The 14,421-nt window shown below is 35.0% G+C and overlaps 3 protein-coding genes across 3 annotated transcripts; 1 reads left to right on the plus strand and 2 right to left on the minus strand.

Moving 5' to 3' along the window:
- Window positions 1-1,678: 1,678 nt before the first annotated feature.
- On the plus strand, window positions 1,679-6,146 carry LOC131640746 (ABC transporter B family member 15-like). The gene is made up of 7 exons (XM_058911136.1): window positions 1,679-1,912; window positions 1,996-2,050; window positions 2,135-2,313; window positions 2,461-2,918; window positions 3,021-3,561; window positions 3,731-4,597; window positions 4,688-6,146. Exons 1-7 carry the CDS (start codon window positions 1,679-1,681, stop codon window positions 6,068-6,070), a joined length of 3,717 nt encoding a protein of 1,238 aa, XP_058767119.1. The 3' UTR covers window positions 6,071-6,146.
- A 3,357-nt stretch (window positions 6,147-9,503) lies between these two features.
- Window positions 9,504-10,210, minus strand: LOC131640748 (uncharacterized). The gene is made up of 2 exons (XM_058911138.1): window positions 9,975-10,210; window positions 9,504-9,900 (listed from the first exon to the last, which is right to left on the minus strand). Exons 1-2 carry the CDS (start codon window positions 10,208-10,210, stop codon window positions 9,504-9,506), a joined length of 633 nt encoding a protein of 210 aa, XP_058767121.1.
- A 4-nt stretch (window positions 10,211-10,214) lies between these two features.
- Window positions 10,215-10,859, minus strand: LOC131640750 (uncharacterized). Its single transcript, XM_058911139.1, has one exon. The coding sequence runs from the start codon at window positions 10,857-10,859 to the stop codon at window positions 10,215-10,217; it is 645 nt and encodes a 214-aa protein (XP_058767122.1).
- Window positions 10,860-14,421: the final 3,562 nt, after the last annotated feature.

Below are 14,421 nucleotides of genomic sequence, written 5' to 3' on the forward strand. Positions count from 1 at the left end.
GACACTAGTATTTTGTTTTTTTCCCGTATTTTTTAAAACGCATATATTTGCATATTTATTTTATTAAAAAAATCAAAATACATCTTGCATCAATAATAAATAAAAAAAGCAAAAGAACTTGATGTTGCTAATATTTTTTATGTAAAAATAAATAAATAGTAACATAACTTCTTGCTACCGTGCTTCCACTAATTTACTACCACAATACCGATGTCGTCCAGCGCAAGTGGTTGATTATGTGTGACAGATCTATAACTTCTAATGACTCTTCATTTTCTAATACATTGTAAAATTATATAATCATATAATATATAAAATATATAAATTAACATATATCTTCGGAGTCGGAGAATCCACGGGGACGGAGGATACTTTCCCAATCCCCGCCCCAAAGTGTTATCGGGGGAACTTTTCCCTCCATCCCCATCCCCACGGGGAAAAAAATCCCCAACTTCGGATCTCCACACAGATATTCCCCACAGGGATCCCCATTAACAGATGCAATTGACATCCCTAAATGTCATTACATTTGCTGAATATATGATGTGGAAATTCAATTCATTAAAAAGTTAAAAAAAACACTGTCACATCAGACTTTTTGATGATGTGGCCTAATAAAGGGGCAAAATGAAACTTTTGAAATTTGTTGAGGCCATTCTTGCAACTTTTTTTTTTTGCAGGAGGATTTTTCAAACTAAGCTCATATAGCGGAGGTGAAAATAGGTTTTAACCCTAGTAATTTTATAGTTCGTTTTAATTTATCTATCTCCGTTTTTGTTAATTTTGATCTACTGGATACATGTCCTCGTGCTCTTTATTTGTTTCTTTGTCTTTTCATTTTCAAATAAAGAGCTTTATTTATAAATAAATAAATAAAATTTATTTGTGGACTATTTATCTTTAATTATAAACACTTATTATTATTTTTCCTGTATATTCCACAAAATCTTTTTATAGTAATGTTAAATTTTAAACGCCTCAATATAAAAATTGTGATACTTATGCATATATTATCTCCGGCCTTATTTATAAGCAAATTTTTTTTAGATTCATTAAATAATGAATGTATTTGATTTTATGTAGACTAGATACATTTATTACTCAATAAATTTAAAGAAAGAATCTTTACTTATAAATCATAACAGAGTAGTATATATTTTTCAATATATATTTTATATATTAACTTATATATTTTAGTTTTAAACCTATGGCTACAAAAATAGGATGTGATGCCTAAGCACCGTATCCTGGCTACACCGAATGCCATAACAAAGCAACAATTTATTGCACAGAAATTAACGCAAGATAAATTATAGAACTAATACATTTTACCTATACTAATAAGGTGTAGGTTTAACAAGTGTCAAAATATCTTTTTCCATAGAACAATAATTGTAAAGTCAAAGAGGTTCAAGTCTATATTCAACACAGTTAAATTTTCAGAGAGTTCAGTTCATACAGTCTACAAAGTATTAACCATGGTCTACGTTCAATTTCTACAAAATTAATAGAATCCATTAACATTTGTATTATTCCAAAAATTATTCAAGTCTAAATAATTTCGCCCCCACTACACTGATTTCTATAAATTCTTAACTATGCTACAACCTTCTTCAAAATCAAGTGAGTTTAAGAAATCTTATTGTGGTTTGTTTCTAAGAAAAAAGTGTGCAAGAAAATGGGTGGTGTGGGTGAGAAAAAGGAAAGGAACAAGAACGTGAATGGTTCAATATGGTCCATTTTCATGCATGCAGATACACAAGATTGGTTCCTTATGGTATTAGGTACCATTGGATCAATTGGTGAAGGCATTATTACTCCTTTGGTTTTGCTTATTAGTAGTCGTATGATGAATAATTATGGCACTTCATCTTCCACTGATGGAAACACTTTCATCCATAATATCAATAAGGTTCTCTCTCTCTCTAAACATTCTCGATCACACATGAAATAATAATAGCTAAGAGTGTTTTGTTTTTTTGATTCATGATGCAGAATGTAGTGGCTTGGATCTATTTGGCTTGTGCATCTTTTGTTGTTTGTTTCTTTGGTGAGTTTTGTATTTTTTTTTACTTTCCTTTACTCTTTTCATTTAAAATTTATTAATGTTTATATTTTGTTTACGTATTTTTAGAGGGTTATTGTTGGACAAGAACAAGTGGAAGACAAGCTGCAAAAATGAGATGCAGATATTTGAAAGCAGTTCTTAGACAAGATGTTGCCTACTTTGATTTGCAGGTCACAAGTACTTCCGAGATTATCACTAGCGTCTCCAACGACACTCTTTTAATTCAAGATGTTATCAGTGAAAAGGTATTATATTTTTTTGTCACCATTTTCTTATTCAGGATCGTCTTTAAACGTGTGTAAAATAGACTACAGCATGGTTACGATGTCAAAAACTTAAGACGGTCATGCTTATAGTTATTTCATATATTAACATAGAATTTGTTTTTGCAGGTTCCAAATTTTTTGATGAACATTTCATCATTCATAGCAAGCTACACAATGCCTTTTATAATGATATGGAGATTGGCAATTGTAGCATTTCCATTTAGTTTTCTTCTAGTGATCCCTGGATTAATCTATGGCAAGACATTGATGAGTTTGTCAAGAAAGATAAGAGAAGAGTATAATCAAGCTGGTACAGTTGCAGAACAAACATTATCTTCTATCAGAACTGTTTATTCTTTTGTGGGGGAACAGAAATCCATGAATGCTTTCTCTAAAGCTCTAGAAGGTACTGTGGAGTTGGGTTTAAAACAAGGATTAGCGAAAGGTTTAGCCATTGGAAGCAATGGTTTTGTGTTTGCCATTTGGGCTTTCTTGTGCTATTATGGTAGCAAAATGGTTATGTATCATGGTGCTCAAGGAGGCACAGTTTTTGCAGTTGGAGCAAGCATAACGGTCGGTGGATTGTAAGTATATATCTCTTCCTTATCTTTTTCTTATCGAGTAGATCATGCGTACAAAACTGAATGCTTATTGAATTGTGTTTCTGATAATCTTACATGAAATAGAGCATTAGGAGCAAGTTTATCCAACATGAAGTATTTCTCTGAAGCAATTACGGCTGGTGAAAGAATCAAGAGAGTAATAGAAAGAGTTCCCAAGATCGATTCTAACAGCACAAAAGGTGAAATATTAGAAAATGTTTCTGGGGAAGTGGAATTTGACAATGTAGAATTTTCATACCCAACAAGACCCGAAACCGTTATCCTTAAAAAGTTCTGTCTCAAGATTCCAGCAGGAAAAGCAGTTGCGTTGGTCGGTGAAAGTGGTTCAGGGAAATCGACAGTGGTATCGTTGTTGCAACGGTTTTATGATCCAATTGGTGGAGAGATTCGTCTCGATGGAGTGGCTATTCATAAGTTTAAGATTAAATGGCTTAGATCGATGATGGGTTTGGTTAGTCAAGAACCTGCCTTGTTCGCAACTAGCATTAAAGAGAATATATTGTTTGGTAAAGAAGATGCTACTGAGGAAGAGATTGTTGAAGCTGCTAAAATTTGTAATGCTCATGATTTCATTTCGTTGCTTCCTAATGGTTACAATACTCAGGTGAGTTACATCACTTATCATGCATTACTTTGTTTAAAAACACGATCCCCAGTGTCAAATTTTAGGCTCTGTGCTGTAGTCTGTTTTTCATGCCATCTGAAACGGATCTAGCTATGCATGAACCTATTTGAATGCCACTGATTTATATGTTTTTGTCTCATTAATACAGGTGGGAGAAAGAGGAGTTCAATTATCAGGTGGACAAAAACAAAGGATAGCAATTGCAAGAGCAATGATTAAAAAACCACGAATCCTTCTTTTAGACGAAGCAACCAGCGCATTAGATACTGAGTCCGAACGACTGGTTCAACAAGCACTCGACAATGCAACAACAGGTTGCACGGCCATCATCATTGCTCATCGTCTCTCCACAATACAAAACGCTGACATTGTTGCTGTCGTGCACCGAGGAAAAGTTACCGAGATTGGCTCACATGACGAACTTCTCCAAAATGATAACAACCTTTACGCCTCCCTCGTCCGCCTCCAACAAACCAAAACTGAATCAGGGGAAACGGATGCAGCTACTTTGACAAACACTCAAACCGCGTCCTTGGTAGTGGACACTGCCAAATTGGTTGATGATAAAATCAGTTCTAATAATCATAATGTCAGTATCAAAAACAGCGATATCGATACTGATAAAACGGTCTCGTTTTGGAGATTACTTGCATTGAATGCTCCAGAGTGGAAGCAAGCAGTTTGGGGGAGTTTGAATGCAATGGTGTTCGGTGCAATTCAACCTACTTTTTCATTTACAATTGGATCAATGATATCTGTGTATTTTTATACAGATCATGAGGAGATTAAAAGAAAGACTAGGATTTATTCACTTGTGTTTTTCGGTTTCTCGTTGATAACTTTGGTGGCTAATATTGGACAACACTATAACTTTGCTTACATGGGAGAGTACTTGACTAAACGTGTAAGGGAGAGCATGCTTTCTAAAATACTCAGTTTTGAAGTTGGGTGGTTTGATCAAGATGAAAATTCTAGTGGTGCTATTTCTTCTCGACTTGCCAATGATGCTAATGTGGTAAGTTTCTTGTGAATTTTTTATATTATTACTTATTTCTCTCTTTAATCAATTTTACTATGAATATTGATGACTGATCTTTTGTTTTAGGTGAGGTCATTAGTTGGTGATAGAATGTCTTTGTTGGTACAAACTTTCTCAGCAGTAGCAACAGCATACACTATGGGTCTAATCATTTCGTGGAGGCTTGCACTTGTTACCATAGCTAGTCAACCAATTTTAATAGCTTGTTTTTATACAAAAGGTGTTTTACTCAAAAGCCTTTCAAGCAAGTCTATTAAGGCCCAAGAACAAAGTAGTAAGTTAGCTTCTGAAGCAGTTTCAAATCTTAGAACCATTACTGCATTTTCATCTCAAGATAGAATACTCAAAATGCTTGATGAGGCCCAACAAGGCCCAATTCAAGAGAATTTTCGACAAGCGTGGTTCGCTGGTTTTGGCCTTGGGTTTTCCCAATTCTTCATGTCTTGTTCTTGGGCCTTAGGCTATTGGTACGGCGGGAAGCTTTTGGCGGAAGGGAAGATAACAAAGAAAGCATTGTTTGAGAGTTTTATGGTAGTGGTGAGTACGGGCCGGGTTATAGGTGATGCTGGAAGCATGACTAAAGATATTTCCAAAGGTGCAGATACCGTGAGCTCGATCTTTGCCATTCTAGATCGGCGCACAAAAATTGAACCTGACGATGCTGATAGGTTTAAGCCCAACACTTTAACAGGCCAGATAGATTTTTCCGATGTGCATTTTGCATACCCTGCTAGGCCTGATGTGATCATATTTCAAGGTTTTTCAATTAAAATTGAAGCGGGAAAATCGACTGCATTAGTAGGGCAAAGTGGTTCGGGAAAGTCGACGATCATAGGACTAATAGAGAGATTCTATGATCCATTACAAGGAAGAGTGACAATAGATGGTATGAACATAAAATCATATAACCTAAAGTCACTAAGAAAACACATAGCACTTGTGAGCCAAGAGCCAACATTGATAAATGGAACCATAAGGGACAACATTGCATATGGAACAACATGTGAGAAAGTTGATGAAGCTGAGTTAATAGAAGCAGCAAGAGTAGCCAATGCTCATGATTTCATAGCTGGTTTAAGAGATGGGTATGATACATGGTGTGGAGACAAAGGGGTGCAACTTTCAGGGGGTCAGAAGCAAAGGATAGCAATAGCCAGAGCTATGTTAAAGAATCCAAAAGTGTTGCTGCTAGATGAGGCAACAAGTGCACTAGATAACAAGTCAGAGAAAGTGGTGCAAGAAGCATTGGATAAGGTAATGGTTGGAAGGACAAGTGTGGTTGTGGCACATAGGTTGAGTACAATACAAAATTGTGATGTTATTGCTGTTTTAGAAAAAGGGAAGATGGTTGAGATTGGAACTCACAAAACCTTGTTGGCTAATGGACCTTCGGGTGCATATTACTCTTTGGTAAAGCTTCAAACCAAGCATGCAGTCTCAACTAATTAGATTGTGTGTTTTGTTTCTTTCTTATTAGCACTTAGTATTATTCTCAAATAATGGATTGACATGTCTATCATCTAGAATCAGGACTATTTTCAGATTATTCTTGAGTAATGATGGTATTTTACTAATCATTTCAGTATTATTCTTACTTTTCTTTTTTACAAATTTTAAATAACCCCTTCATAGTTTATATTTTTTGTAAAATATTATTTGTTTAAATCTACATTTTAATTTTTTAACACAGATTACAAATATGATGTTATATTTACATTTAGAAAAAAAAAATCTAAGATGATGCATCACTAACAAGAAAAATTAAAATTATACTATATTATAAACTATGAATATAATAAGAAAATAATTAAAAACACTCAAACAACTTTATGTCATAAAACATAATTTTAACAAAATTTTACTAATTTCATCAACATTGGACATTACAAACTCACCAAATACATTACAAACTTAAACCAAATGACATAACTGATATCAAATGGGACTAAAATATAAATATATAAACTAAAATACTAAGAGAGGAAGGATTTTTCTAACACTCTTTTTCGTATAATTTGATGAATGATACAATTACATAAAACATCCCTTTTATAGGCTTTGGATGCACATCTACTTACTGATTAAGTAACTTAATACAAAAGCATTTTAGGCGGTGGTGATTAGGCGGTGGTGGTTACTTAATTCACTTGATTTTTTTGTAAGTTTTGTTTTACTTAATGAGTAGGCTTGCTTCCAAACTCTTCTAGCAGTAATTAATTAATTGACAAACTTTTCTCAAAGCTTCTACATCATACTTGATTTAATTCCAACATTGCCTCCCTTAAATCAAGTGTGTATCATTCCAAGCATCTTCTTTAACTTGTAAAATAGTTCAATCTTTAAAGGTTTCGTAAATATATCTGCAATTTGTTCCTCAGTGGGACAGTACTCGATCACCACTTCTTTCTCTGCTATCAACTCTCTTATCTTATGAAACCGAATATCAATGTGCTTGGAACGTCCATGAAAAACCGGATTCTTACTCAGTGCAATTGCCGACTTGTTATCGCAATATATCTTTGTAGGACTTTTCTGTTTCTGATGTATCACTTCTAAAATTCTTCTTATCCATACTGTTTGAGTAGCACAACCGGTTGCTGCAATATATTATGCTTCAGCAGTAGAAAGTGCAACAACTGGTTGTTTCTTCGAAGACCATGAAATTGCACCTGTGCCCAAATGAAATGCATACCCTGACGTGCTTTTTCTTGTTTCTATATCTCCAGCCCAATCACTATCTGTGTATCCAACAAGCTCCACTTCATTATTACTAGCATAAAAAATTCTATCAGTCAGTGTACCTTTGATATATCGAAGAATCCTCTTAGCTCCTTGCAAATGGCTAACACATGGTTCTTCCATGAATCTGCTGAGCAATCCAACTCCATATACTATATCTGGTCTTGTCGCAGTCAGATATCTTAAGCTTCCAATCAAACTTTTATATTGGGTTGAGTCTACCCTCTTTCCATCATTTTCCCTTGTCAACTTCAACTTTTCTTCAACGGGTGTGTGAACTGGTTTTGAATGCTTCATATTGAACTTCTTCAGAATATCACTTGCATACTTCTTTTGAGAAATGAAAATTCCATCATCTTGTTGGACGACCTCAATGCCAAGGAAATAGGACATTAGGCCCAAATCTGTCATTTCAAAATGTCGAATCATAGCCTCCCTGAATTTTGTAATCATCTCTGAATTATTTCCAGTGAAAATCAGGTCATCAACATATAGGCACACAATAAGGACATCACCAGGATCAATGAATTTGATATATAGCGTGTGCTCGTGAGGACATCTCTGAAAACCATTCTTCACAAAATAAGAATCAATCTTGTTATACCAAGCTCTTGGCGCCTGCTTTAAACCATATAATGCTTTCTTCAATCTATAGACTTTATCCTCCTTTCCTTTGACCAAATATCCTGCAGGCTGCTCAACATATACTTCTTCTTCCAGATTTCCATTAAGAAATGCAGACTTAACATCCATTTGATGTATTTTCCAACTATTTTGAGCTGGTTTTTGTTTGTATCCTTTTGCCACCAACCTTGCTTTATAGCGATCAATCTCACCACTGGGTTTGTACTTTGTCTTGTACACCCACTTCACTCCTATAGCTTTCTTGTCTGCTGGTAACTCTGTCAGCTCCCATGTTTGATTCTTCTCAATTGCATTGATTTCTTCATTCATGGCTTTTCTCCAATTTTCATCATCAGCTGCTTCTTCAAAAGTAAATGGCTCACAATCTGCAAATAAAGCAAAGTTGATAATCTCCTCATCAGATGGATCATTATCATTACCCAAAACACAATCTTGCAGTCTGGCTGGTAATCTACGCGGCCTTTGTTTTCTGTTGGATGTTTCTGGCTCATCAGGTGTTGTTTGTTGTCTGTTGGATGTCTCTGGCTCATCAGGTGTTAGATTATATTCATCCACCTCTTCGTAATTATTTGAAGTTAATATTGGATCTTTTTGTGACTTTGAGGACCAATCCCACATTCCTCCTTCATCAAAAGTCACATCTCGACTAATAATCACCTTCTTTGTCTCTGGATTGTAAAGCTTATATGCCTTTGAGTTTGAACTATAACCAACAAAGATACATCTTTCTCCTTTGTCATCTAACTTCTTTCTTAATTGATCTGGTACATGAGCATATGCAATACATCCAAAAACTCTAAGGTGTCGGATTGAAGGTCTTCTTCCACTCCAAGCTTCTTCGGGAGTTTTTTGTTGAACACTTTTTGTTGGACACCTGTTTAAAATATAAACTGCAGTAGCAACAGCTTCTGCCCAAAATTCCTTAGGCATTTGTTTAGCCTTCAACATGCATCTCACCATATCCATGATCGTTCTATTCTTTCTTTCAGCAACTCCGTTCTGTTGAGGTGTGTACCTTGTTGTTAATTGATGCTCAATTCCATGTTGCTCAAAGAAACTTCTACCAGCGAGGTATTCTTGGCCTCTGTCTGTTCTCAATGCTTTGATTCTACAACCACTTTGTTTTTCTACAAATACCTTGAATGTCTTGAAGGCTTCACATGCTTCTGATTTTTGTTTCAAGAAATACACCCAAGTCTTTCTACTAAAATCATCAATAAAAGTAATAAGTACTTACAGCCACCAGGTGTTGGTATTTCCACTGAGCACAAATCTGAATGAATTATCTCTAGCAGCTTCTTTGCTCGCCAAGACATTCCAGTTGGAAACGAATCTCTATGCTTCTTTCCAATTTGACAAGTCTCGCATACTCCATTTGGAATATTCACAACAGGCAATCCAGAAACATATTCTTTTCTCGACAAGTAATTCAAGCCAGAAAAATGAAAGTGACCGAATCTCATGTGCCATAATCAATCATCATTTGGAATGATAGAACTCAAGCAAGGAAATTTTTCATTTGAATTTTCAAAGGAGATAAGCGGTTTGGTGTCATTCTTACCTTTGTGATGAATCTGCCATTCCTATCGATCAATGTGCAAAAACCATTGTGAATCTGCATATTATAACCTTTCTCCGACAGTTGTCCCATACTCAGGAGATTGTGATGAAGACCAGGAGCATAGAAAACATCACCAATAAAGTTTTGAGTTCCATCTTTCAACCTGATAGCAATTCGGCCTTTTCCCAAAATCGGAATATTTGAATTGTTTCCAAACTTCACGGTAGATTTTACCGTTTCGTTTAGAGAAGAAAATAATTCTTTTTTCCCACACATATGATTACTACATCCAGTATCCAGATACCAAATATCCTCTTCCTCAGTAAATGTATTACTGGCCAAAAATAAATTTTGTGGATTTTCAAAGTACTCACCTGAATTTTGATACGAACTTTCTGCTACATTTGCCTGATGTTTGTATCTGCAATCAGCTGCTTTGTGTCCAAACTTTCCACAGTGATAACAACTATAATTCGTCCTTTCTTGGTTGTAGTTACCTCTTCCTCTACCACGATTGTTGAATCCGAAATTGTTTCCTCGACCACGATTGTTGTATCCAAAATTATTTCCACCTCTTCCTTGATTGGATGGAGTGAAATTATTGTCTCTCCATTGGTTAAAGTTGCCACGTCCTCTTCCTCCATAATTTCATCGGCCTCTGCCTCTATAATTTCCTCTTCCTCTGTTGAAAGTATTTTGACCTCTTTCTTCTACAATATAACTTGACTCATAAGTGTTGTTGAAATTCACCTGACTCTTTAGAGCTTCTTCTTTTACCACTTTTTCGGTCTTTTCTAATATTCTGTTGACATGACTTTCAATGCTTCCCTGTAATTCTGCTACAGACAGAGTATCTGTATCGTGGGACTCAATTATTGTAGTCACCACATGGTCAAACTTCATCGGCATCGTACGTAGAATTTTTTCTACCACTTTGCTATCTGGAATATCTTCTCCATATACTCGCATTTTGTTGACGAGATTTATAACACGGGAAAAATATTGTTCTACTGTTTCTGAATTTGACATTTCGTACCTTTCATATTCTCTACGCAGCGATTGTAATTTGGACTTCTGAGCTTTCTCTACTCCTTTATGTGACAACTTCAATATGTCCCACGCTTCTTTAGCAGTTTTGGCATTTGTTATTTTTCCAAATATTGAGCAATCAATTCCTTGATGAATTTGTGAAAGTGCCAACTGGTCCCTTCTACGAGCAACTTCATCAGCCCCTTCTTGTAAACCAGGATCTACAAAGCTCCAAACATTGTGAGCTTTTAAATGTGTTGTCATCAACAGTTCCTAGTAACTGAAATCTACCTCTGCGGTTAGTTTTGGACCAGACCAGACAACATTGTAATTTGCCATATCTCTCAAAAAAACTCACAATAATTTTTGACACAATGAGAACTCTTTTGTTCCTCACACACTCAAAAATATTTTTGACACTCACACTAGCAGGACCTAACCTGCTCTGATACCAATTTGATATCAAATGGGACTAAAATATAAATATATAAACTAAAATACTAAGAGAGGAAGGATTTTTCTTAACACTCTTTTTCTTATAATTTGATGAATGATACAATTACATAAAACATCCCTTTTATAGGCTTTGGATGCACATCTACTTACTGATTAAGTAACTTAATACAAAAGCATTTTAGGCGGTGGTGATTAGGCGGTGGTGGTTACTTAATTCACTTGATTTTTTGTAAGTTTTGTTTTACTTAATGAGTAAGCTAGCTTCCAAACTCTTCTAGCAGTAATTAATTAATTGACAAACATTTCTCAAAGCTTCTACATCATACTTGATCTATGAATATAAGAAAATAATTAAAAACACTCAAACAACTTCATGTCATAAAACAAAATTTTACTAATTTCATCAACATTGGACATTACAAACTCACCAAATACATTACAAACTTAAACCAAATGACATAACTATTAAAATCTCATACATTCTATGAATAAAATGACATGAGGATGAAAATAAATTTTTTGTTTTGAATTGGAATGTGAGTGAGTCATAGAAACAAAATATATAGAATATTTGTAATAATTAGAATATAAAAAAGGCCTAACATAAAACTTAAGGAAAAAATGAGTACCTTAAACTAAGACTTAGAAATGTTTAACCATATTATTCATAGGATAAAAAAATGGCCCATTTTTTCTTATAAATTCAAACTAGAGAGTCCAATAATATGTGAACTTTGAATTTAAGAAAAATATTTAGTCCTTTAACGTTATACCTTTTTTAACCTTATATTTTTTTATTTTAGAGCTCAAAACTGTAGTGCTAAAAAATTGTCGTGTTATATGCAAATCACACACTCTAAATATGCTCAAAACCGCCCCTGTGTGAGATTCTATTTGTTTTATTAAAAACAAATTAATAAAGGTATTAAAGTAAGGCACAATAAATATATCTTGTTCGTCTAGCTCTTCAGTTCAAGGTTGAAATTGGAAAAATCAAAATCCTTGAGTTGGTGTTGAAAGGTTGAAGTAAGCAAGTGTTTTAGTAATTTAGATTTTAAAATTTACTTTTCAAGGGAAGTAGTAAAGAAGTTGGATGCTGTGACTGATCAGAGATTTTTGTTCTTTATTTTTAGATATTTCAAAGATCCATGTCTAGATGTCTTAAGGAAGGTTTTTGTTTGTGTAAGCAAGATATATTAGATGGAGAACTAAGGGTTCTCAAAACTTGTTACATAAGAACGAGATAAACTCGACAAAAGAAATTACAAACCTATTGAATCTATGAAAGAAAACACACCAGGTCTTTACAAAAATCGTAGAAGTTGCAATTGGGATGTGTAATCTCTCCACAAAAAGACCATCTTCATATCAACGACTTAATATTCCAAGTCATGTTAAGAACGCTCCAAGCATCCTTTCGAAAAAAATACCAATCCTAACTAACCAAATGCAACTAAGTCTACCCTCCTTCATCTTCATGCTTTTGCAAAAATTATAACAAAACATGAAACTCCCTTTAAGGTCCTCCTCCGTTACAACCGACATACCAATCCACTCCGTTATATCCATCCAAACTAACTTCACGATAGAACACTTGAAAAAGATGTGTTACATAGTTTCAAGAGCAAAACCACAAAAAACGTAATTAAGAGATGAAATTGGAAAAGAGATACCTCTCATCTTCAAGAGATCCTTAGTGGGTAATCTATTAATCAAAATTCTCCAACCGAAAGCTTTGGTCTTGAAATGAGCCTCCTGTCGCTACCGCGAAAATTAACAGAGTCGCCACTAACATATTTTTCCTGAAAAGGAAGGGAATGCCAGCAAACCACGAAACAAAACATTATGTTGTAACCAATTCAATTGGTAATGATTTTTTGAGCGACCAATTAAAGGCTAGGAGCTTGAGAAGACAGTGATGGTGGTCATTGTGGAAATCCTCTTGGAGACCAAGTGAAGGTCAGAAGTCCAGAGAGGTCAATGAATGTTATATTTGTGGATCAGATCACTGAACAGTTCATTGTGGTTAGTCACAACAGTTAACTGTGCAGGAAGTTAGTCACAACAGATTGGTTGTGCAGGGTCAGTCACGAGCAGTTGGCTTGTGCAGGGTTAGTTACGAGCAGTTGGCTTGTGCAGGGTTACTAGATTGAGGAATGTTATATCTCGCTGAGATCACTGAACGGTTCAGTCATCTAGGGGTTAGTCACTCGCGGTTAGCTTATGCAGGGTTAGTCACTGCAGTTGGATGTGTAGGAAGTTAGTCACATCAGTTGGCTGTGCAGGTTGTTAGTCACGACAGTTGATCGTGCAGATGTAATCAAGTTTGGCTATAGTGGATTAAATCCTCTGTTGAGAGGCAAACACCTGAGGAAAGTGGACTGGAGGTAGCCTTATTTAGAAGGTGAACCAGGATAAAAATGAATGTGTCTTTTACTTTCTGTACATTTCATTTTAACTCAGAACATCCACGTGGAAATCTTAAGAACTGTACTGAGCCAAGTCAGAAGTTATGATAATATACAAAAGCTAAAATGAATGTCTCATTGGTTATGCAAATCTACTTCAAATATGCTTCCGCAACATAAATCATAGCATATCCAAATAATGAGACACTAAAAGAAAGAAAAGATTTTAAAGAAAGGGAAATATGTTTTTGGAAGAACACAATTCAATCTCCCCCTTCTTGTGTTTTTCTCCACCTTCAATTGGTATCAGAGCATGGCTCTGTTATTGATTTCAGGATCAAACACTTAACCATGTAGAGAGATCCAGAAGGAGAAAAACCACACTGAGTAGAAAAAAAAAGTCATACTCCAACACTCAGTATAATCAGAACATTATCTACACATCAAAAGAAGTTTGAGAATCAACAAAGAAATTTCGAAGAGGCTCAAGACATCGGAAAGAAGGAAATTGTGTCTAAATGAAGACATCCAAAATCAAAGATAAACAAGTGTAGGTGATTCAAGCCAAGAAGGTCAAAGTCAATCTATCAAGATCAGATCAAAGAAGAAGACACGACAGAATAAGACTTTGAAGCAAGGAAAGGCAGAACTTCTTCTTAAGAAGATGCTCTCTCTCTCTCATAAAAGACAGGAAGAAAGGTTATCTTCAATACGGTCAGATCTTTCTAAACCTTCTCTTTTATAATTCTGCTGATTAAAATATGTGTTAATTAATCACTCTTGCATGCTTAGATAAATAGCCTTAATATCCACCCATTTCATTGTCAGCTCTTTTCTCCACAAACATGAATTAGCTATAAATGTCTATGTACAGTCTTTTCATTCCCCTCGAGAAAATAGCTCAACCACCTCATTAACTCATCTGTTCAACATTTAAAATTTGATTCCCTTAGAAATATAAA

This window comes from Vicia villosa, unplaced genomic scaffold, assembly GCF_029867415.1.
Source record: "Vicia villosa cultivar HV-30 ecotype Madison, WI unplaced genomic scaffold, Vvil1.0 ctg.003292F_1_1, whole genome shotgun sequence".
In the NCBI taxonomy this organism is placed as follows: Eukaryota; Viridiplantae; Streptophyta; class Magnoliopsida; order Fabales; family Fabaceae; genus Vicia; species Vicia villosa.

What these genes read in the sequence shown, in the direction of transcription:
- LOC131640746 (XM_058911136.1), top strand. Translation starts at nt 1,679, where the DNA reads ATGGGTGGTGTGGGTGAGAAAAAGGAAAGGAACAAGAACGTGAATGGT. An exon ending in AAGATGTTATCAGTGAAAAG is followed by an intron (nt 2,314 to 2,460) that starts GTATTATATTTT and finishes TTGTTTTTGCAG; the next exon opens with GTTCCAAATTTTTTGATGAA. An exon ending in TTGCCAATGATGCTAATGTG is followed by an intron (nt 4,598 to 4,687) that starts GTAAGTTTCTTG and finishes CTTTTGTTTTAG; the next exon opens with GTGAGGTCATTAGTTGGTGA.
- LOC131640748 (XM_058911138.1), bottom strand. Translation starts at nt 10,210, where the DNA reads ATGGAGGAAGAGGACGTGGCAACTTTAACCAATGGAGAGACAATAATT. An exon ending in ATTGCAGATACAAACATCAG is followed by an intron (nt 9,901 to 9,974) that starts GCAAATGTAGCA and finishes ATTTTTGGCCAG; the next exon opens with TAATACATTTACTGAGGAAG.
- LOC131640750 (XM_058911139.1), bottom strand. Translation starts at nt 10,859, where the DNA reads ATGACAACACATTTAAAAGCTCACAATGTTTGGAGCTTTGTAGATCCT.